Consider the following 24,837-nt stretch of genomic DNA (forward strand, 5'->3'; position numbering starts at 1 on the left):
TCTGGAGTCCTACTGCTTGTCTGGCCTGATGATCTGGTGCTTGCTCCCTCCTGCTCTTTTTTTTTTTTTTTTTTTTTTTTATAATAGACTTAATTTTTAGATGAGTTTTAGGCTCACAACAACACTGAATGGAAAGTACAGAGAGTTGTCATATACTCCCTGCCCCACACATGCACAACCTTCCCCATTATCAGTATTCAGCACCAGAGGGGTACATTTGTTACAGTTGATGAATTGACACATCACTATCAGTCAAAATCCATAGTTTACATAAGGGTTCATTTTTAGCGTTGTACATTCTGTGGGTTTTGACAAATGTATAATAATGTGTATCTACCATAATAGTATCATACAGAAAAATTTCACTGCCCTAAAAATCCTCTGTGCTCCACTTACTCATCCATCCCTTCCTCCTAACCCCTCGTGACCACTGATGTTTTTCCTGTCTTCATATTTTGCCTTTTTCAGAATGTCATATACTTAGAATTATTCAATATGTAGCCTTTTTAGATTGGCTTCTTTCTCTTAGTAATATGCATGTAAGTTTCCTCCATGTCTTTTCATGGCTTGATAGCTCATTTCTTTTTAGCCCTGCATAAATATTTCATGTCTGGATGTAGCACAATTTATACATTCACCTACTTAAGGACATTTTAGTTGCTTCTAAGTTCTGGCAATTGCGAATAAAGCTGCTATAAACACCCATGTGCTGTTTTTCGTGTACACATGTCTTCAACGCATTTGCATAAATATCAAGGAGCATGATTGCTGGATTATACAGCAAAAGTATGTTTTGTTTTGTAAGAAACAACCAAACTGTCTTCCAAAGTGGCTGTGCCATTTTGCATTCCCACCAGCAATGAACAGGAGTTCCTGTTGCTCCATTATCCTCACCAGCATTTGGTGTTTGTTAGTGTTTTTAGTTTTGGCCATTCTAATAGGTATGTAATGGTATCTCATTGTTTTACATTTGTTTACCTCTTGCTTGTACATATTCCTGGATCCTCATTGTTACTCTTCTTTTTCTTACTGCTCAGCTTCTAGACAAGTAGTTCTCAGATCTGGTCCCCAGATCAACACCACCACCACCTAGGAACTTGTTAAAAATGGAGTTTGGGGGCCTTGCTCAAACCTACTGAATGAAAACTCTATTTTAACAGCCCTCCAAGTGATTCTGATGCAAGCTAAAATTTGAAGACACTGTTCTAGACCTGTACTGTTCAACATGATAACCTCCAAAAATGTAGTTATTGAGCTCTTGGGATATGGCTAGAATGAATTATGATGTCCTCTAAGTGTATAATGCACCCCAGATTTTGAAAACTTAGTATGAAAAAAGAAAAAGCAAGATACCTTGTTGGTAATTTTTATATCAACAACATTGAAATTAAAATACTTTGGATATATTGGGTGAAATAAAATACATTATTAAAATTAATTTCCCCTGCTTTTTTTGTTTTGTTTTGTTTTGTCATAGGGTTACTAGAAAATTTTGAATTACATTTGTAGCTCTCATTGTATTTCTGTTAGCATTACTCTAGACTGTGAGTCAGTGAACTACAACCTGTGGGCTACTCTGGCCTACTGCCTGTTTTTATATGGCCCATGAGTTAAGAGTGGTTTTAAATTTTTAAACAATTGAAAGTAAATTTTCAAGAATTATCACAAAAGAATGATATTCCATGACATGTGAAAATTATATGAAATTTAAGTTTTATTGTCCATAAATAAAGTTTTATTGGACTGTGGGCACCCTCATTTATTTTTGTATTTCTATGGTTGCTGTTCCTCTATAGTGGCAGAAAACTAGCTGTGGCAAGAGCCCTATGGCCTACAAGTCTAAAGTATTTACTAACTGGTGCTTTGTAGAAAATATTTGCTAAGCCCTGTTCTAGACTGTCAGCTTCCACATGCTGTGTAGGAGAGGACCCTGCTTTTAACTTGCCCCTATTCTTTGTTCCCAACCTTTGCTTACCTTTTAGGCCCAACTCCTTGACCCTTACAACCCGAATCTCAGTGGTATTTTGGGGCTGCAAGATTTGATCTATGCATTTTTCAGGCTACAAACAGGTAGACCAATAATGTTCTTGCCTTCCAGAACTGCACAAGGAACTATGGACCCAGCAAAAGGAACAGAGAGATGCTCAGTAGCTTCTTTCTCCAAATGCGGGGCCTTCCTTCTTAAGGACGAGAGAACGTCGGATTGATAGCTCCACCAAACTGAGAGGTAAGCCTATGATTTAGGGCTGGCCCCTTTCTTTAATAACTCAGCAACACCTCTCGAATTAAAACTCTCACTCTCTCTGTGCAGCTTATGCCTACTCTCAGCCAGTGTATTTGGCTTCTGCAGCACCTTGTTCTGCCAGATATATTGTGGAAATTATTATGATGGTTTTTTCCACTCCAGTGAAGCAGACGTCTGGATCCCTTTGTGAGCCTCTTGATCCTTATTCCTTACCACCCCCACCAATATGCAACCAAAGTCTTGTTGGCTCAATGAATCTATATGGTCTCATTTTATAGAATCCCCAAAGAAGAGAAATATGGCTGTGTTTTCCAGAATGTTAATTGATAACAGTTCTTGGCAACAGTACTCTTCCTGGCTTTCCCTCTTTAACCTACTCCTTCCACCCATAATAATAGCATCATTCCTGAGTAGATTGGCACAAGTCTGGAGTTTCTCTCTCTCTCTCTGTCTCTCTCTCTCTCTCTCTCTGTCTCTCTCTCTCTCTTTCTCACCTCTCTCTCTCCCTCTCTCTTTCTGTCTCTCCTCTCTTTCCCCAGCCCCACCCATAGGCCCTTCATTCCTTTTTTCCTTGCTCTACTGATTATACCTGGACTATTTAACTTTCTAATATGAGCTGGTTTGTTGCACACTCCCTGAACATTGTAATGATGTGAATATTAATAATTAGAAGAGGCCTCACTGAGAGATGTTATTCCCGATTTCAACCATACTTCATTGTCAAAGTTAAGGAGAGGTCTTGCATCTCTGTTCACTTAAGAACTGTCTCCTCTAGTCAGTTATCTTTAGATTCTGTAGTTGAGTTGAATTTAGACTCTGGGCTTCGAGTGGGAAGAGGCAGGAACTGTTTCACATAGGTAAACCCTACACAAATCTGGCTTTTCCTGTCTAGCTTAAATATGGGGCATCAAGAGGGAAATCTATCAGGGGGTTTCTGTTGGAAAGTAAGGTGGGGGATCAAGTGGCCTAGTGTTTTATTCCAGCTTTTCTCCAGATGATCTCCAGATTTCTGGCGTTTACCTTCTCTGGGCTTCACTTTTCCTCATCTGTAAAATAAAGGGTGTGATAAATCACCCTGTAACATTCCTTCCAACTCTAAATTGTTCTGGTTCAAAATGTTGAAAATTTCAAGTTAGTATAACCATAGAATTAAAGTTTTTTTTTTAATCTAGAAGTGCTCTTGGGGATCATTTGACCCAATCCTTAGGCGTCCCGATAAGGCTCAGAGAAGCACAAATCACAGAGCTGGTGGTGCCAGAGCTGACTCTAGAACTCCCCTTTCCTTCAGAGGATTGCCTCTTGGAGAAAGGGACATTAACAAGATCACAGTCACTTTGTTTTCAACTCTTGGTCTGTAGTAAGGCATCATCTTATAATTATCTACTCATGTAATCATCATCATCATCGTTGATCACTGAGAGAATTTGCTACTACCCAGGATAGTGCTGTTGTCTTTTGGAAATAATCAGTAAAATGTGGGGCAGGTGGGACCACCTTAGTACTGTTTTTTTAAAGAGATAAAATTTAAGTTTTTTGAAACCAAAGTTGGTGAATATTTTATTTGCAGAAACTTTCGTATTTTACCTAGATGTTTTGGCATCATGTAGATCAGATTCCCTGACTAGTAAGGTATTTCCTCATAAATTTAGAAGCAACCGTCCTGGGGTAGCCCCAGTTTCTTTGGTAGGAAGGAGAATATAATATACAATAATGTTTTTTTCCCTGTATATATATATATATATATATATATATATATATATATATATACACATATATATATACATATATACATATATATATGTATATATGTATATATATATAAATATATATTTATAAAGTATATATATACGTATATATATATACATATATATATATACGTATATATATATATTCTTTATAAATAGCATATTCTCCAGGAAAATAAAAAGTGGCTTCTTAACATACAAATTCCAGGGACCTTTGGAATAAGACACCAGTTTTGCATGTGTGGCAATAGCCATACAAATTTTGGTAATCAAACAAATTTTGGGAACTATGTTCTGGGCCGATGATCCTGTTCTGATCTACCACTATGATTCTTTTTGTGTCATAAGCAACCTGACTGGCTCCAAACATCGGCTGAATAGTTTTGTTTTGTTTTGTTTTTAATCTCTGCCAGTGGCTCTCACACTTTAGCCTACCTCAGAATTTCCTAGAGGACATACTAAGAAACAAAATGGTGCAACCCCCAGCGTCTCTGATTAAATAGATCTGGGGTGTGGTCCCATAATTTGCATTTTTAAACAAGTCCAGGGGTGATGCTGATGCCTCTGGTCTCAGGACTATACTTTGAGAACTACTGTTCTACCTATGCCTTTTGGCCAAGAGCTTGCAGGTGAATACTGATTGGTGAATTCAGTGCACAATGCAGGTGATGGTGAGTTTGGCTGGTGTTATTTTTGGTCCCTGTAAGCCAGACCAAGAACAACTTTACTATCCTGTTATCACATTAAATGCTACCTCAGCTGAGATCAGGGGTTCCAAGAGCTTTTGACAGGGAAACTTGAGCTTACCTGGGCCATCCCCTGTCTTTGTGCAGAAAATATATTATTTCCCTCCTACTCCAAGACTCAGAGAGGTGATTTACCTTGTCCATGATTACATAGCTGTTAACTGCAGTACCAACACCAGAACCTTGACCTCCAGCCTCCCCAAGCTTTTCATGACAATGAAATTAACATTGATAGCGACTGTTTCCCTTTTGCTTTCAGAACAATCTTCTCAGCAAATGTCTACCTGATTTCAAATGGACATTTTCCAGTGGTCATTTGGCCGAAAGGATTAGAACTTTCCATTAATGTCATTGCTCTTCAACCACAAGTGTCCTCATAATGCCAGCCAGCTATTTTTCAGTATGTTCAAAGTGTAAGATGAGGGAGCGTGGACATAGCCATGCAAATTTATCTATACTTTTAGAAAACAGGCATATGTTTCACTAAATATTATCATCATATTGAAAAGACAAACTGTTAGGTAATTTACTCCCTCTGGTCTGAATGTGAAAAGCTAGGGAATATCCTGATGGAACTTGCTCATCTGGTAGTATAGGCAATAAAGATTTTGATCCTATAGATTCCAACTTCAATTATGCAGCAACATTGTTGGCTGGAAATGAAAGACCAGACTTCTTAGCCTCCTGTCTATCCCTAGCATTTCTTCTACCTTCTACATCTTAAAGAGTGAGACGCCTGGCTTCCTGCAGCCCTTCCTATTAAGAGGGATAGATCATGAAATATTCTCTCCTCACAGCAGGTCAGTCATGGTAACTACATAACCAGAAATGAACGATTTCGTAACTGTGATGTTGATAAATTTTTAAGCAGCTCTCTCTGCAACTCTCCACTCCTGAGAAGAGATGGCATAGCTTTGAGTCTGAACAGAGTTGGGGGGAAGAGGGATGGAAAGCAGAACTAAAGACTTCATATGTGGGGACAGTATGGTTAAGAGTGGAATCTCTTACCCATTTTTTTGTCTTTGTTTTTAGATTTTGGAGATCATACTTTTTTATTTTATTTTATTTTATTTTATTTTATTTTATTTTATTATTTCTTTTAATGTTTATTTATTATTGAGACACAGAGCGTGAGCAGGGGAGGGGTAGAGAGGGGGGAGACGCAGAATCTGAAGTAGGCTCTAGGCTCTGAGCTGTCAGCACAGAGCCTGACACTGGGCTTGAACTCAAAACTGCAAGGTCATGACCTGAGCCAAAGTCAGTTGCCTAACCAACTGAGCCACCCAGGTGCCCCATACTTTTTATTTTATTATTTTTTTCCAGGCAAGTTCTCAAAAAATCAGTGAAGGACTCAGAATTGTTTCTCTCCATGGAAATCTTCAGTAAAAAGTGAAAGATTTTATGCAATCTGAAGAGAAACCAGAGTATGGAGATCATACTTTTTAAAAAAATCTTTTATGTTTATTTATATTTTTGAGAGAGAGAGAGAGAGACAAAGTGCAAGCAGGGGATGGGGAGAGAGAGAAGGAGACACAGAATCTGAAGCAGGCTCCAGGCTCTGAGCTGTCAGCACAGAGCCCAACATGGGGCTTGAACTCACAAGCCATAAGATCATGACCTGAGCTAAAGTCAGCCACTCAGCTGAGCCACCCAGGCGCCCTTGGAGGGCCTACTTTCTAACGCAGTATGAACCAGTGGTGAGAACCTTACGCTAATGCTCACGAGAGCCATTGGAAAGCGCTAAGTCCTGAGTATGACTCTGAAACAATTTTTCCTATAAACCATTGGGGCTTCTCCCCCCTCCCCCCATTAAATGTATGTGCATATAATATGAAAAAAAAAACCTATTTGACTTCAGAAACCTAGTTAGATTTACTAGAATACAAATCACAATCTCTTGAACTGAAAATCAAAGTCAGTTATTTGGTATTATGTGGACTAGACTGGTATTGAAATTTTCCACTTTTTTTTTTTTTCTTTTTAAGGAGAACATTCTCTTTTCTCTTCCCCATGGTTTTTACTCTCCTTCATTGTCCCTGAAAGTTTTCCACTTTTTAACGGGTTGTGTTGATATTTTATTGACGTACCTACCTAGGTTTATTTTTGTGAGTGCAGTAAATTCTGCCAATCATGGAGCTGTTTCGGTGATTGTACAGATAAAATCCCTGAATAAACAGTACTTGGAGGGAACTTGTGTGACCTGGTTTTGTCTGGTCATCTGTATGGTTATTGCATTTTTGTGATTTAGGAGAAAGGAGGATTCCATCTGATAAACTCTGCTGGGGAACTCTGATCTGTACTAGTCAGAGATGCTACATGATCTTCCAGGGCTAAGGGGATTGTGGTGATGTGGTTTACAGGTCACCTCACGGGATATTAAGATTAAACCCTGCCTGGCGAGTTCAGCTGTTTCTGTTTACCCAGTACTCCCAGCCTCACACACAAACCGCCCCCATCTTGGTTATTTATTTCTTGTTGTTTGAGCTTTCTTTTTGGCTTTAGGGAAATGTCATACGTTGAGGGAAGGGGTGTTGCATGGGTCATGACTTTGACATATTCTTTGGCCAGTGCACTATCAGAAAACACTTTCAGGAATTCCTCATGCTGGGAGCAGTTACTAAAAAAACTCAACTAAAAAAAATACATACATTTTATGTTAATTTTCACTTCTTCCGTAAATATTTTTTTTCACTTTGCAAGGATAACAACTGCTTGTGGAGAGGTTAAACAACATAGAGTAGGTTAAAGAAAAAAAGAAAAAGCCCCTAGGAATCGCATCACACTCTCAAAGCCTTCAGTCTCTCTCTTCCATGTATATGTGTATACTCATGCATGAGCATAATGGAAAGCACATGTCATACTAATTTTCCTCCCCACAGCACAAATAGAAACAATGGGGCATAATTTAATATGGTAGTGGTAAATATTACCTCCATGAAACGGTGCTTTAGTCTGAGCAAGATCTTTAGTTTTAGGTTCTGTCCTGACAGTTGTGAAATTATAGTTACATAGGTAAGTTCATGCACTACCGCATTCATGTGCATCTTTGTGTGTGTGTTTTATCACATTTAAGATGGTTATAAAAAATCCCCCCCCCTTTGGGCTTCTGGTTATTACGTTGTTTTTTTTGGAAAATATTATAAAAGAGATGGGGATACATTGTGATGTGCATCTGCCATTTTCACCAGACAATATTTGATGGAGATCTTTCTATCTGTAGACTTAGAAGAAGATTTTATATATATATATACATACATATGTATATAATATACACATACGTATGTGTATATATATATATATATATATACATACAGTATATATTATATATACGTCATATAATAGTACATATGATATATATTCCTTTGAAATATTCTCTTATGCAAATTTTCTATAATTTATAATTGATTCTCAAATTTGTTTTATTTGATTATAAAAGTAATATACACTTGCTTTAAAACATTTGAAAACACTACAGAAATGTGCAAAATAAAATGTAAGTTTCTTCCCCCTAGTTTCTTCACTCCCTTCTAAGAGTATCTACTATTAATAGTTTGGTATGTATCCTTCCAGACTTTTTTTTTTTTTTTTTTTTTTTTTTTTGAGAGAGAGAGAAGTCACGTGTGTGAGCTGGGGAGAGGCAGAGGGAAAAGGAAAGAGAAAATCCTAAGTAGGCTCCACGCCCAGCACAGAACCCAACTTAAGGCTTGATCCCACAACCATGAGATCATGACCTGAGCCAAAATCAAGAGTTAGACGCTTAACCAACTGAGCCACCCAGGCACCCTATTCCAGACTTTTTTACTTTTGATACAAACAAAAGTAAATAATATGTTTTTTTTTTCAAAAAATGAGGTGATACTATAGTATAATGTGATTCTGCAACTTACTATTTTCTTTTTTTTTTTTTTTTCAATCTACACCTTTATTTATTTACTTTTCAGTTAGTTTAAATCCTTGAGGGGTACAGCATCACACGGATTCTGTGGCCAATGGCTTTAGCAGGAAGGTTGCTTCGGAATTTGGCACGAACCATGCCACTGTTTCCATGAGCACGAGTTACTTTTCCCCAGATTACTCTAGTTTTATTCGGTTTGCCACCAGGAGTCACTGTGTTGTTCTTTGCTTTGTACACATAAGCACATCTCTTGCCTAGATAGAATTCAGTTTCATCTCGAGCATAAACACCTTCAATTTTAAGAAGAGCTGTGTGCTCCCTCTGGTTCCGGAGACCCCGCTTATAGCCAGCAAAAATGGCTTTGGACCACAGCCTTCCAGACATATTTGTCGTTTCAGGAGTCCTGTTCCCAGCAGGCCTCCACGGGTCCCAAGATGGCGGAAAGAGAGAGGCGAGCTGCAACTTACTATTTTCAACCAACAATATATCATGAGACATTATCAAAGTATTTTCTTTCTTTCTTTCTTTCTTTCTTTCTTTCTTTCTTTCTTTCATTTATTTATTTTGAGAGAGAATGAGCATGAGCCGGGGATGGGCAGAGAGAGAGGGAGAGAGAGAATTCCAAACAGGCTTCATGCTGTCAGCGTGAGCTTTGAACCCACAGACTGTGAGATCATGACCTGAGACAAAATCCAGAGTCGGATGCTTAACCAGCTAAGCCAGCCAGGCACCCCAAAGTGTGTATTTTTTTTAATGACTGCAGAATAATCCAGTAGTATGGATCTATCTTCTATTGATTAACATTCTGGATTCCACCCCCCCCCCCAATTTTTACCTATTATTTTTGTTCACTTGTCTTATAAAGATTATGTTCATTTAATTTTTTTTTAACATTTATTTATTTTTGAGAGACAGAGAGAGACAGAGCATGAGCAGGGGAGGGGCAGAGAGAGAGGGAGACACAGAATCCAAAGCATACTCCAGGCTCCGAGCCATCAGCACAGAGCCCGACATGGGGCTCAAACTCACGAACGGCAAGATTATGACCTGAGCCGAAGTCAGACACTTAACCGACTGAGCCACCCAGGCGCTTTGAAGATTAAGTTCACTTAATATGTTGATACATAAGACAAAATGCCCTCCAGGAAAGTTACACCATTTTATATCTTTACCAAAAGTGCAGAGAGGATCTATTATCTGGGTATCATATATTTCTTCTTTTATTAATTTGGTAAAGAATAAATGTAATCTCCTTGTTCATTTTATTTGTATTTCTTTAATTACTAATTAAGTTAAATATCTTCTTATATGTCTATTGACCATTCAGCTTTTCTTTCTTTTTACAAGTATTTTTTTTAAGTTTATATATTTTGAGAGAGAGTTTGTGTGTGTGTGAGCAGGGGAGGGGCAGAGAGAGAGAGAGAGAGAGAGAGAGAGAGAGAGAATACCAAGCAGCACAGAACCTGATGGAGGGCTCCATCTCATGAACTGTGAGATTATGACCTGAGCCAAAACCAAGAGTCAGATGCTTAACCAACTAAGCCACCCATATACCCTTCAGCTTTTCTTTTATATACTATCCATTCTTATGCTCATTTTCAATAGAAGTAATTGACTTTCTCTTTTTAACTTGTAAAAGTACTTCGTGTATTGGAGAAATTAGTTATCTGTCATAAGAGTTGCCAATATTTTCCCAACTTATTTGTCATTCAACCTTGTTTATAGTAACTTTTGCCATACAGAATATACAGAAGTTGCTTCTGTTTGTATGTTTTATGTGTGGAGTCAAATTTATCAATCTTTTCCTTTTTGGTTCAAGGGCTTCATGTCAAGCCTGTAAAAATCCCTCATCACCCCAGGATTATACAAAGTACTACCATATTTTCTTTCTCGTACTCTCCTGCTTCCATTCTTCTACATTTAATTCTTTAATCCATCTGGAATCCATTTTGGTATGAACTGTGAGGTATGGGTCCAACTTAATTTTTTTCCCAAAATAGTCAGCCACTCGTTCCAACAGCCTTTATTAAACAGTCCATCTTGCCCCCACTGATTTTAACTAATTTTTTTAAACATGTATTTATTGTTGAGAGACAGAGAGCAAGCAAGGGTAGGGCAGAGAGAGAGGGAGACACAGAATCTGAAGCAGGCTTCAAGCTCTGAGCTGTCAGCACAGAGCCCAACGCGGGCCTTGAACTCACCAGCTGTGAGATCATGACCTAAGCCAAAGTTGGACGCTTAACCGACTGAGCCACCCAGGTGCCCCTTAACTGGCTAATTTAGTGTACACTAATTTTCCAAACACACTTGAGTCTACTTTTGGACTCCATTGTGTTCCCTCGATCTGTCATCTGTTCCTGTGCCAATAACACAATGTTTTAATTTCTGTAGCTTAAAGATATTTTCTTATATCTGGTAGGACTACTCCTTTAAAAAATATTTTTATTTCCACAAGTTTTTTTATTTTTATTTTTTGTTTTAGACAGAGAGAGCAAGCGGGAGAGAGGGGCAAAGAGAGAGAGAGAGAGCCCCAATGCGGGGCTTGATCCCATGACCCCGGGATCATGACCCAAGCTGAAATCAAGAGTTGGACACTCAAATGACTGAGCCACCCAGGCACCCCTCCACAAGTTTTTAAATTGAGGTGAAATTCATGTAATATAAAGTTAACCTTTTTTTTTTTAATTTAAAGTAGGATTAACACTTAGCATGGACCCCAACACGAGGCTTCATCTCAAGACCCTGAGCTGAAATCAAGAGTTGGATGCTTAACCAACTGAACCACCTAGGTGCCCCAAGTTAACCATTTTAAAGTGGACAATTCAGGGGCATTTAGTACATTCACATTGTTGTGCAACCATCACTTCTATTTGGTTCCAAAACATTTTAATTACCCTAAGAGGGAAACTTCATACCCACGAAACAGTTTTTCCCCACCCCACCCCCACCACACACACAAATTTTTAACACAAAAAATTAAACTTATATTATAAAATCCCAGGCTTCAAGTCACTAGATTCTACTCCTGAAATCATTATTGCACTATATGCTAAATAACTTGGATGTAAATGAAAAAAAAAAAAAAAAATCCCAGGCTTTAGATCCACCATGTGTTAAGGAAGCGTAAAAATCCCAGTCCAAGTTCAGAATTATAGAGAAGACTTTCCTTTCCTTTCATTTATTTTATTTTATTTTATTTTATTTTATTTTATTTTATTTTATTTATTTTTTGAGAGAGAGGGGGCACAAGGGAGTGAGGGGCAGAGAGAGAGAGAGAGAGAGAGGGAGGGAGGGAGAGAGAGAGAGAGAGAGAGAGAGAGAGAGAGAAGCAGGGCTCACCCAAAGTGGGGCTCATGTTTTTTTACCCAAAGTTGGGCTTGTGCTCACCCAATGTGGGACTCAAACTCACAAACTGCGAGATCATGACCTGAGCTGAAGTCAGATGCTTAATGACTTAGCCACCCAGGTGCCTGAGAAGCCTTTCGTGATTAAGGAATGCCTCTGTATCCCCCAAGCTTACTTCTATGTCCCCAGTAGCCCAAGACTCAGCTCGGATTCTTTTAATCTACTGCTAAATTGCTTTGTGATTTTTCTTAAGCATCTGTGACTTGTGTTATGTCTCCTCAACCACCTTGTAAACCTGCTACTTTTTTTTCCTCCAGTCCACCCTCATAGCACCTGGCACTAGCTTTACACAGTCACGGTCTCATTAAAATATTGTTGATTGATTGTTATCAAAACTTCCATATTGGGTTTAGTGGGGTGTCAGGAGACTGCATGGTGCATGATTTAAGTGGGAATTAAGAGGGAATTCAACATACAGCATTTTACTTTCAGATAATATACTACTAGCTGCCATTTATTAAGTGCCTATTATTATTATTTTTTTTAATTTTTTTTTCAACGTTTATTTATTTTTGGGACAGAGAGAGACAGAGCATGAACAGGGGAGGGACAGAGAGAGAGGGAGACACAGAATCGGAAACAGGCTCCAGGCTCTGAGCCATCAGCCCAGAGCCTGACGCGGGGCTTGAACTCACGGACGGTGAGATCGTGACCTGGCTGAAGTCGGACGCTTAACCGACTGCGCCACCCACCCGCCCCTATTAAGTGCCTATTAATTGTCCTGTCATACACATTAACTCACTGAAAAATTCTTACAACAATCTTCTGGGGTGGAGGTTTTCTGATGATATTCACTGAGATGAAATAATTTGCTTAAAGTCCCTGGGTTTAATGTCGGATCCATACTTTGAACCCAGGTTAGGGTTCTACCCTGCACCTTCTACCATGCTTCATTGTGTCCATATAGTCTCTCCATCAAGGGCTACCCATCACATTATCCCAATGAATGTTTTTACATTCACTGTTTTTTTTTTTTTAATGTTTATTTATTTCTGAGAGAGAGACAGAGACAGAGACAGAACATGAGCAAGGAAGGGGCAGAGACAGATGGAGACACAGAACCCAAGACAGGCTCCAGGCTCTGAGCTGTCAGCACAAAGCCTGATGTGGGGCTTGAACTCACGAGCCATGAGATCATGACCTGAGCTGAAGTCGGAGGCTTAACCGACTGAGCCACCCAGGCGCCCCTACATTCATTGTTATAGTCAGGTTTGTCTTGAAGGAATGTGCTTGTCTCACAATCTTACTTCATGCCCTGGCCAAGCTATCAAGGATCAAGTTCATTTCTTGCTTTATTATGTTCTGTGTTCTGGATGGAGTCCCATGCTGGCTGGCCCAGGTGTTAAAACTGTCACCTTGGCTGGAGCTGGAGCTGGTATGTGGAGTCAAAGCCAGGCACAGCAACCACCATAGGGATGGGAGACATCATTTTCCTAAAGGGAGGAATCCTGGGAGCTTCATCTCTTCTCAATCATCCCACATGTAGTATCTCCCTCTTTTCTTCTAGAAAAATGTATGAAGCTTGGGGATGTCAGAGAGCACTTTGGAGAAATTTAGTGTAAACGAATCAGAAATACATGGATTGGCTTTCCCGCAGAGGAGACTCACATTTTAAAGTAGAAAGGAAAATATATGGGACAAAGACTAGGTGGGCTTCTGAGCATGGCAGGGTGGGGTTGGGGTATTTCAGCAAATTCCAAGAAGTGGGCCATACCAGCCCAACCTGCCCCTCACAGTTGCAGAAAGACAGCCAGCTCTGGGACGTGTAGTCCTGGATGTGTGTTCTCAGAGGACAGAGGCCCTGCATATGGAAGTGAGAGGCATGGATTCAGGATGCAGTAATGCCACTTGGCAGCTCTTGCGACCTTTGTGACTGGACAATATCATCACTTGGTCCTGGTAAATTTCTTCATCTGTTTAAAAGAAGCAGGGGGTTATTTAATGATAGCATCTTTCCCACCTGCTTGTGTGGTTTTGTGACATGTTTCCAATTTGCTATAAACTAGTAAGCCATTATCATCATTTAGATGCATACTAAAGAATTTAGAGAGATAATAAGTGATGATAATGAACAAATTAGGTCAAGTGGACTGACAATTTTTAAAATGGCTATGAGACTTCTTCAGGGCGCCTGGGTGGCTCAGTCGTTTAAGCGTCTGGCTCTTGATCTCAGCTCAGGGCATGAGCTCACGATTTGTGAGATCGAGCCCCACACTGGGCTCTGTGCTGACAGTGCAGAGCTTGCTTAGGATTCTCTCTCTCTCCCTCTCTCAAAATAAGGTAATAAACGTTAAAGATTAAAAAAAAAAAAAAAAAAGACTTCTCCTTCAAGGGATGTTAGATGAGAACTAACATGAATAACTGTTTATACAGATGACCCCTTTTCAGCCTGGATTTCTGACATACATTCATTTAGTAGTAACAGGATCCAGTTCCCCGTGCTGAGTATAAGTGTGCTCTGGGGGATGGGGGGATGGGTGGAGCACGGGGACTAAAAACCCTTAATGCTGGAAGGAAACTTAGGGATCATTAATTCCTATTTCCTCATTTTCCAGATAAGCAAAATGAGGCCCAGAGAAACAAGGTAATTTGCCTGAGACCACTCAACTAAGGCTGAGCTGGGGTTCAACCTCAGCTTTTGGTTCTTGCATTCTAGTGATTTGATAAAATAGTAAATGACAGTGAACTAATTGAAGAACGCTTTGAAAACATTGTCAAATAGGTCACTTTGCACCCGTTTTTCTTCTGTCCTCAGGGAATGCAGAGATGGCTGATGCCTGATTGGTAAGGTAGGGAAGAATTGGCTCCCACAAAATCCACATCAGACCTCTTTAAAACTTCCAGGTGTCTTGCTTGCATGGAGAGGTTTCTCAGATCTCAAGCTCATCTGCAGTGAGCCACAGACCTGGGAGCTCCAAATGTCTCTTCCCTATCCTCCTCCTAGCCTTCTCACCCCAGGAGACAAGCAGGCTGATTTCATTCCCAAAGGAATGACTAAGTGATCATTGGACTCAGACCAGCATAGGGAGAAATAGTAGGAATATGTTCATGGTTGTTTCTGTAAGCCTCAGAAACATCCTTGGCCAGGCAAAAGATAGGACGATAATGGAACAACCATCATCAAGCTATAAGAAACACACATCCTGAAATGGGTCTGGTTCTAGTTGGGAAACGGAGACCCCTTGACTTGTAATGGTTTTGGCTGCATTTTTGCTCCTCTTTTCTGACCCTTAAGGTTCAGCCCTGTGCCTGGTGCCTCACTGGTTGCTTTCCAGTTTCCCAGCCTCGATTCCTGCTCCCTGACACTTGATTTCTCAGACTATATTTGCTTTGTCTATCTACCCACACTATGCTACCTGCTTTTTCCTTTCTGCCCTAGGACCCCTAGATTTGACCTCTTGCTTGTTTAACCCATGGTTCGTTCCTTCCATCCTTTACTCTCTACTCAGGATTTGAGTTTTTGTCCCCACAACTTACTCAGCTGCCTTCCCTGCCTGCCCCTAACTCTGACCCCTTCTACTATGGAAACTTGTTACTACTCCATTTCTGGGGTGACTCTTCCCTGCCACATCCTCATCTTACATTCCCCATGCCCAAACCCCAAACTGACAAGAACGTGGGACAGCTATTTGCCAGGTACTTTGCCGTCATTATCATCCCCCCACAGCCATGTGGTGTCCTTACTCGGATGTGGCTACAGGACATTGCCCATCTCCCCTGGCCTGTGTGCCCTCCACAATAGCAAATCATCAACAGCAGACTTGGAGACCAGTTGCCTTGAGTGCAGCAAAGCTCCGCAGTCCTCCCAACTCTCTGAGAGCCAGTGCTTGGCATGGGGGAAAACAGAACCAGGTTGATTCTTCTCCCTAGCCATCCACAGTGGCACCAAAAGGAGAAAAGGCATATCAAGCCATGTTGTACATTTGGATCAATTAATTAAACGTCCCCCACCATGACCCTCTTTGCCTTGCAGAAGCGGAATGTTTCAATGTCAAGATGTCTCAGCGACGCCTGGGTGGCTCAGTCGGTTAAGTGTCCAACTCTTGGTCTCAGCTCAGTTCTTGATCTCAGGGTTTTGAGTTCCGCCTCTGCATTGGGCTCCGTGTTGGGCGTGGAGCCTTCTTTTTTAAAAAAAAATATTTTTAGCATTTATTCATTTTGGAGAGTGAGAGAGACAGAGCATGAGCGGGGGAGGGGCAGAGAGAGAGGAAAACACAGAATCTGAAGCAGGCTCCAGGCTCCGAGCTGTCGGCACAGAGCCCGACGCGGGGCTTGAACTCACGGACGGCAAGATCATGACCAGAGCCGAAGTCGGATGCTCAACCGACTGAGCCACCCAGGCGCCCCGGAGCCTCCTTTTTTAACAAGTTGAAAAAGATGTGTGTGAGAGGGCACCAGCTAGAGGGTTATTGTCAGAATCTGAGATGTAAGGACCAGAACCTGAACTGGAGACATGGCCCTAGTGTAAACATGACGAGAAAGCAAGAGACAGATATGAGACATTTTCATGAAAAAGAGCAACAGAACTTGGAGACTACATGGATGTAAGGGATAGAGAGAAGGATCAGTCAATGCCAAGGCCATTGTTGGAATTAACCAGGTTAAGGTATCTCTAGCTGCATCGCCCCCTGAGCACCTGCAACCAACTGGTCTAAAATCTAACAGTTTTCTGGGGCGCCTGGATGGCGCAGTCGGTTGAGCGTCCGACTTCAGCCAGGTCACGATCTCGCGGTCCGTGGGTTCGAGCCCCGCGTCAGGCTCTGGGCTGATGGCTCGGAGCCTGGAGCCTGTTTCCGATTCTGTGTCTCCCTCTCTCTCTGCCCCTCCCCCGTTCATGCTCTGTCTCTCTCTGTCCCAAAAATAAATAAAAAAAAAAAAAACGTTGAAAAAAAAAAAATTTAAAATCTAACAGTTTTCATCTCCAAGCCAGTTCTTCCCGTTTCTCCCCATTCAATTCAGTGGATCTAGCACTCCCTTAGCTCTCCACATTTGAAATTCTGAAAGGTCTTTGACTCCGTCCACAAGGTCTTCCTGAAATCCAGTATATCACAAATCCTGCTGATGTTCCCCTTATAATGTTTCTTAAAGTCCACCCCATCTTTTTATTCTGAGTGCTCCCACCCTGAGTTAGGGTCTCAGAGTTTCCAGCCAGGACTATTGCCTCAGTTCTACCTTCAGTCTCCCTGCTTCAATCCATGCCACACTCAGCTGCCACATCATCTTTCCAAAACACCACTTGAAACATGCTACCTTCACTGCAAAAAATATGCCCGTGACTTCTGTTGTGTGGGAAATCAGCTTACTGCAATGGTAGCTTCCCAAGTTCATGACCAAGTGAGCTATCTCTAAGGTCGCAAAATAGAAAGGATGCATAGATTGAGTTGAAATGCTCAAATCGTATGGTTTATTAAGTCAAATTAAAACACATAGCAAGAAACAAGGGGAAGGAGAGGGATGGGACTACTTTATCAACTTAGGGTAGTGTACAAGCAGGGTGGAAGGAACACACTACCTGAATTTTGGGGTATGCAGTGTCTATATATTCTGTATCTCTCTGTGCTGCATCAGGCTTCTCTGTTGAAATTATAAGGACCAGAGTCCTTATTATTCAAGCTAGGGGACCCACAGAATGAAAGTGCACTGGGGGCCAGTGGCAAACATATGAATAAGCACGCGGGGCCATAGCTGTAACTTGCTATTTAGCCTCCTGAGCAGCCATGAGTATATTTGTATATCTCGGCAGAGTAGACAGGGAACATACCAGAGTAGATGTCACCAAAGTGTCATATTAAAACCTCATGTGGGGCGCCTGGGGGGCTCAGTCAGTTAAGCATCCGACTCGATCTCAGCTCAGGTCTTGATCTCAGGGCCATGAGTTCAAGCCCCATGTTGGGCTCCATGCTGGGCCTGAAGCCTACTTAAAAACAAAAACAAAAAAACACCTTATGAACATCGAGTCCTCATGTACATATAGTCTATCCTGAATATTATTGCCTTTGGTATATTTAGTGCCTTATGTATCTTATGCATGTTTAGGATGTCATAACTATTTAGTAACTTTTATGCATTTAGTGTCCCGTGACTATTTAATATGCAGGCGTCTTGTGAATATTAGTCATCTCTTAGTCCTACCACACATGCTCTACTTGACCTCGGCCTAGGTCTAACAAACATGTTGCTTACTAGCTACTCACCTATACTTAAAACATCTTAAAATGTTTCGCTCATGTTTTACAAACTACCTACTTATTTCTCTTCTATAACAGGATTGAATATTCTCAAATCGTATCCCCACCTTCCCTTTGCCCACAGTGCTGTAAACTCCTGGTCCACCCCCGCTGCCCCAAATCTGCTCCTCCTTCAGACTTTCCCATCTCCAAAATGGCACTTCCAGACCTCAGGGTGAACCTTGACAAAAACTCTCCTTACCCTCTTCATAAGCAGTTTGTCCTCAAGACCTCACCTCTCCACTCCTGAGACACACTTCCATCCCCATCCAAGCTGTCACCGATTCCTCATTGCCCTGAGGGTCAAGTCCGAAGTTCTTAATGTGGTGTCTGTGGACCTGTGAGATGTGGCTTGTGCCACTCCCCAGCCTCACCTCGGCACCCTCTCCCTTCCCAAGGCTCCTCCACATGATCTCTAGTTTCTTCTTTGGGCCTTCATATTTTCTATTACTTTTACCGGGAACGCCCCTCTTGCTCAGGATTCTGTCTCCCTCACACACACACAAACCAGTGCTACTCATTTTTCAGGCTTCAGCTTAAACGTGACTTACTCAGAGAGGCTGACCCCCCCCAGCCTATTGAGGGCCTGCATTGTTCTGTCTCATAACACCTTCTCGTTTTGTTTCCTTCATAGCATTTATTCGACTGTGGATTTATTTAAAAGCTGCCTGGCTTCCAAGCCATAAAGTCTCATTAGGGCAGGGATCTGTTCTGTTCACAGTAGCCCAGCCAGTGCTTAGCACAATACCTCACACACAGTAAACACTCACTAAATAGTAGTTGAATGAGTGAAGGAATGTAAGTAAAACGTGGATTTCCTTGGCCTCATGTCGCCAACTTTAGTCCCTTTCCGTGGATTTTGTGGCCAGAGTTCTGGGTTTGAATTTTGACTTTCCATTTATGAAGCATGACTGTTAGTGAGTTATTTAACCTCCTTGATTCTCAACATTTCTCATGTATAGAATAGGGAGAGAGATGCGCACCTCACAAGCTGCAGTGAGGATCCAGTAAGATGAGGTCGGGGAGAGCCTTGGCGTGGCGACTGACCCCAGTGCGGGCGCTCAGTCAACACCTGTGCCGTCACTCCTTTCTCGTCCTGCACCCCTGCACCGTTACCCTGCTCTCCATCAGGCCGCATTTCCTTCTTCTCAACTTTATTAGGTCCCAGAAGGTCTCACATGTCTTCGGGGAGCCTCCTTCAGCAGTTCAGCCCTTGGTGGGTGCTCATTCCTCAAACCGTTCACCTGCTCATTTCCAGTCCTTGGAACGTATAGTGGTGACCTTTGTTGGTTTTGTTTTTAAATCTTCCATGTGTCCTGTTTCTCCAACTAAACTCCAAGCCCTTTGGCCACAGGATTCCCATCTCAGGCTTCTTGTCTCCCTCACAGTACCTGACTCAGTGCCTTCAAAGAGATGTTCAACTCCATGTTTGTGAGTGCCCTCAGGGTATCAGGCACTGTGGTAGTTTTCACATTCATTGTCGCCTAACTTCATCTTCATGAGAACCCACCAGGTAAGTATTACTATGTCTGTTGGGAAAACAGAGGCTCAAAGTATAGTAATCTGCCTTAGGGCACCCAGTGAGCAGAGAGCAGTCTGTTAACTCTGTGTGTTTGCTTGATAGCCTGGCACATCACAGACGATCGATAAATAGTTGTTAGTACACTTCCCACCACACCATATTGCCTGTCTCAGGAAGTATTTATTCACGCTGAGGATGGTCATTATCATGTTCTCACTTCCTCCCTACCAAGAACTTGGCTGAAAATCCCCTGTCCTTGAGCCTCTCCACTAAAGCCCTCCCAGTGTCCTGTACCCCAAGTTCACACTCAGTTTCCTATTTGTGCTATATCTCGTTGCTAAATTCTCATAGACCCTGACCCGGCCCGCCTCTTGTTTCCCCACAAGCCCTGTTCTCCATATCTTTCCCCCAAGAAAGCTTTTCTTCCTCATGGCCCTCCCTTCTCCCATCCCCCTTCCAGTCCAATTTTACTTCTGGTTGCAGGGATTAAGAAACACACCCCCACCTGGAAATGCCCTCTGAACTAGAGCACTTATGTCCAGAAGATGTCTAAGGTTCTTTAGAGGGAGAATTATTACTACACATTAGTTGGGTAGTTGGGCACATCTCCTCTCATAGCCTCAATTTCTTCACATATAAAATAGTAAGACACTCACATTTATCAAGCACCTACAAAAGGGACATAAACATTGGATATATTAGAAGTCAATAATAGCAGATGCTTACTCAGCACTTTTTGTGTGCAAATGCCTCACATGTATTTACTCACTTAATCCTCACAACAACCCTACAAGAATGTTGTTTTTTTTAAATGTTTATTTATTTTTGAGAGAGAGAGCGGGGGAGGAACACAGAGAGAGGGAAACAGAAGATCCGAAGTGGGTGCCATGTTGACAGCAGAGAGCCCAAAGCAGGGATCGAACTCACTGTGGGATCACTGCCTGAGTCCGAGTTACATGCTTAACCGGCTGAGCCACCCAGGCACCCTGAGAATGTTATTATTAACACTATTTGACAGACGAAAAATGGAGGTCTCCAATTTAAGTAATTTTCCCTAGATCACCCAAGCCAGGGGGTGGTAAAACGGGGCTTCCAAGTGCAGCAGTTCTGGCTGCGGAGTCCTTGTCTTAACCACTGCCCTATACTACCTCTTATTTCCTCATAAACAAGAGGGGCTAGTTAAAAAATAATCCCCTAGATTTTTATAGCTCTTTTCCAATCCTAAAGCACTGTTCATACTCCATACCCTATTTGATCTTCAAAACAACCCTAGAGGTAGATATTATCAGAGCAGTTTATGGGGTAAGAGCTGAGACTTACTAAGAGGGTCATGTGTCCAAGGGCACACAGGAGGTGAGGGCAGAGTCAGGACTCGAACCCAGGACCGCTCATTCCCAGCGCCTCTCCTGCTACATCTCTGATGCCACTGTCCTTTCTGAGTCTCCTCCGGCTCCAATATTGTACACTATCCTTTCCTCTCTCTTTTTTTTTAACAAGAAACCCCAGTGTTCCTGAAAGAATCCCCTGCCCTGTCACCCCCACACCTTCTCTGCGCAGTGCGTGCTCACAGACAGCACCAGGGGGTGCTATAGACTAGCACACAGGGACGTGCTGCCCTGGGAGCCCCTGCTGGAGGAAACAACCAGAAGCTTCCCTGACTGTTCTTTTCTTTTTAATTTGTTTATATTAAAAAAAAAAAAAAAGTTTTTCGTAAGTACTACTTGTACATAGTACAAAATTTTAAAGGTAAAAATGAGTATACAAGGTACCTGCTCCCCAGTTACCCAGCTCATCATCCTGGGGGGCAAACCCAAGAAGTTTTCTAGTGTTTCTTTCTAGAGATATTCTGTGCTTATGTAAGCAAATATGTATTCTTCTTCCCACACAAATGATAGCATACAAACATGCACGCGTTGTTTTTTACTGTTCGTGCAAATGGTACCATACTATGCACACTATTTTTCCTGTAGCTTCTGGGGGTAATTTATGTAGCAGATCAGTCCTCGTCATAATTCATAATACCTGTATTGAATTGAATGGATAAACCATAATCAATTTAACCAGATCCCTATTATTTTCTATCTTGTACCATTACAAGCAAAACTGCAGATAAATACACTGTACGTAGGTCACTTTGCACATGTGCGTATCTGCAGGATAGGTTCGCAGAAATGAGATTGCTTGCCTCAATACAAATTACACACATTTGTAATGCTGATCAATACTGCTCAATTGCCTTGCACAGAAGCTGCCTGTTTATGGCTGCATCAGCAGGGCATTGGAGGGTATGTTTCCTACACCCTCACTAACACAGAATCTTATCAAGACTTCTGATCTTTGCCTTCCCCATAGGTGAAAGATGGTTTCTCACCACGGTTATAATTACATTTCTCTTGAAATGAGGATCCCCTGACCTCTGGGATTCATTCATGCAATCTGTAGTTAATTAGCAGGTGTCTCCCATGTGCCAGGCACCATGTTGGGGCATCTTCTCCTCCCGCTGTCCCTGGTCTGATTTTCAGTCTTTTCTGCCTGTCCCATGCTGGCCTGCCTTATCATGTCTCCCAAGCAGCCATTTTCCTTGCTTGGCCATCCTCACCAGGTCAAGCAGGGGCGACCTCACTTGACCTCTTCTTTAGAGGCTTAAGAGTGAGGAGAATGTGGTTTCTTGCCTTTTCTCTGTTCTCAAGACTAATTCCTGTAACCCAATTAAGCAAAGCTGAGAGGTGGGGACATGTCTTAAGGTCAGAATTAGCCCTGAGACCTGGGGCTTCACAAACCATCCAGTCCAATGGGTCAGTCACTGCTTCAGTTTTCCCATCCGTCCCCCTCTAGGTGTGAGGAAGATGAACAAAGAGCAGGTACCTGGACACTTGTCTGAGTTCAGGGGTGTTATTTGCTCAACGAGTGGCCGGTTGAAACTTCCTCAGATTAGATGTCAGCTAAACATAAATGCATCTATGAGCAGTACTATTTAGATGAAAGTGGGGAAGAAAAAGATGTTAGGATCGGTGTTCTTTTCTACATGGGAAACCTCTGAACCGTTTCTCAACTCCCCCTTTTTTTGCAGTCCCAGAGCACTTGACCCTGTGATGCACTTAACCCTGTTACAGTTTAGCTGCTCCTTTACTTGCTTTCTCCGTAAGGCTATATATGAATCAGCTTAGGGCTGGCGTCTTTGTTCATCTTTGTATCTGTCCTCTGAATAAAGATGGAATCAAGACATGGGACTTTTGAATGAATATCTTCCTGCCCTCCAATACCCAAGCATGGCGTCTGTATGAAGGCCCGCATCATTCTCTAGTAGCTGAGCTGAGGGATGACCTCTACCTCTAGTTCATCCCACGCACGACTGCTGGAGTTTCTCTCCTAAAGCACACTGGTAATCCAGTCACTTGTGGAGGTTCCCTGTGGCCTACTAAATGAAGTGCAAATTCCTTAGCTTGGAATTTAGGGGCCCCCGTGGTGATATGGCTCTGGTCTACCTTTCCAGTCCTTTCCACTACCTCATGCTCCAATCAAACTGAATTACTCAATGCTTCTCAAGTGCGCCTACATTCCATCCCTGTGCTTCTGCCCCTGCAGGGCCTCCTGTGCCTAGAACACGTTCCTCTTTGCTCCCCTTCCATCACTTATGCCTGCTTCAATCTCTCTCTCTCTCTCTCTCTCTCTCTCTCTCTGTCTCTCTCCCCACCCCACCCTTTGTTTAAAAAGTAAGGGTAATAAGTTTCTAGAAAGAAGATAAATTTACATATCCTTCTGGGTCCTTTCCAAATGTAATTGGCCCCAAAGACTCCTGTTCAGATCCCCCAGATTTCCAGCTCAGCTCCTCAGTTGGGCTTTGTTGTTTATATTTCTCTCAACTCATGTCTGCTGACATCCTCATTCCTGCCGCACCTCAAACTGAAGACCGGAAAGCAGAGACTGTGTGACCCATCTTTGGGTCACCTACAGTTGGTCAATGTTTGTTAGAGAGCAGGCTTTCCTTGACGTGTGGCCTGTTTTCTTTCCTACTTTGAGTTTGAGAAATGAGAAGAGTTTGGGACCCATTTCCACAACCGCTGCGGCCATCCCTGTAGACCCTCTTCTGAAAGGGATCTTAAAGCAGAGCCACCCCAGTAAAGTGAGGAAATCCTATCAGCCCTACAGAAAACAGCAGGACCCTGTGCCTAGGGCTTGGGAGAATGGCGTCCTGTTCACCCTTTTTCGGAGTGAAGGGAGCGTGGTGAATATGTCTGATGGAAGGAGGAGCATTTGTTCACTTTAAGTTCTTGGAAGGAGAAATGGAAAGCCATCTCTCTCCTTCCCCTGAGGCAAACAGGCACAGATGCTTCTCTGTTAAAAGGCCTGTCAGCAATGTTGGGTGGTGATGTGTGCACTGGCAAGGCCACAAGAAGTCAACCTGGTCCTTCTCCAGGGCTTTCTTATGGTGCCTTCTTCAGAGGACAGAGTGGTACCTCAGAGTTTGAACACGAGTTTTGGGTTGTACTCCACCATTCAATGGCTTGACCAGGTCCCTCAGTCTCTCTCGGCCTAAAAATAGCAATAGCTTTACCTTTACCTTCCACATGGACTGTTCTGAGCACCAAAAGAAAAAATGTACATGAGAGCGTTTTGCAAATTATACGTATTTTTAAGTTTATTTATTTTTGAGAGACAGCATGCACGTGCACAAGTGGGGGAGGGGCAGGGAGAGAAGGGGACAGAGGATCCAAAGCAGGCTGATAGCAGAGAGCCCGATGCGGGGCGCAAACTCACGAACTGCGAGAGCATGACCTGAGCCAAAGTTGGATGCTTAACCAACTGAGCCACCCAGGCGCTCCTGTAAATTTTATTTTCAAAATGTTATTTATATCCTGCCTTGCTGTGCGATGGGTTTACAGAGGCTTACAAGACACAGAAGATGCAAAGTAGCATAAATTAAAGATGAGAGTTAAAAGCAGAAGAAAAAAAGAGTGAAGATGTAATAATAAGCCCTAAAGGAGGTTAAATGCATACCTAGTTTGCTCTGGGTGGGTCTCAACGTTGTTGGGAAACTGTACGGTGTTCTCT

General features: G+C 42.1%; 1 protein-coding gene, 1 long non-coding RNA gene and 1 other non-coding gene across 3 annotated transcripts in view; 1 reads left to right on the top strand and 2 right to left on the bottom strand.

Moving 5' to 3' along the window:
* Positions 1 to 24,837, top strand: part of LOC131497429 (uncharacterized) — a 52,007-nt gene that overhangs the window by 5,592 nt on the left and 21,578 nt on the right. The window contains exon 2 of the long non-coding RNA XR_009254973.1: positions 2,099 to 2,227. This is a non-coding gene — a long non-coding RNA (uncharacterized LOC131497429). The remainder of the gene's footprint in view (positions 1 to 2,098; positions 2,228 to 24,837) is intronic.
* LOC131498687 (U5 spliceosomal RNA) lies at positions 6,047 to 6,164 on the bottom strand. The gene has a single exon (XR_009255557.1). It is a non-coding gene; the product is annotated as a U5 spliceosomal RNA (small nuclear RNA).
* Positions 8,650 to 9,088, bottom strand: LOC131497428 (large ribosomal subunit protein eL33). Its single transcript, XM_058703683.1, has one exon. The coding sequence runs from the start codon at positions 9,013 to 9,015 to the stop codon at positions 8,683 to 8,685; it is 333 nt and encodes a 110-aa protein (XP_058559666.1). The 5' UTR covers positions 9,016 to 9,088; the 3' UTR covers positions 8,650 to 8,682.

The sequence above is a fragment of the Neofelis nebulosa genome, chromosome 16 (assembly GCF_028018385.1).
Source record: "Neofelis nebulosa isolate mNeoNeb1 chromosome 16, mNeoNeb1.pri, whole genome shotgun sequence".
In the NCBI taxonomy this organism is placed as follows: Eukaryota; Metazoa; Chordata; class Mammalia; order Carnivora; family Felidae; genus Neofelis; species Neofelis nebulosa.

Excerpts from the sequence above, each read along its gene's own strand:
- LOC131497428 (XM_058703683.1), bottom strand. The coding sequence starts at position 9,015 with ATGTCTGGAAGGCTGTGGTCCAAAGCCATTTTTGCTGGCTATAAGCGG.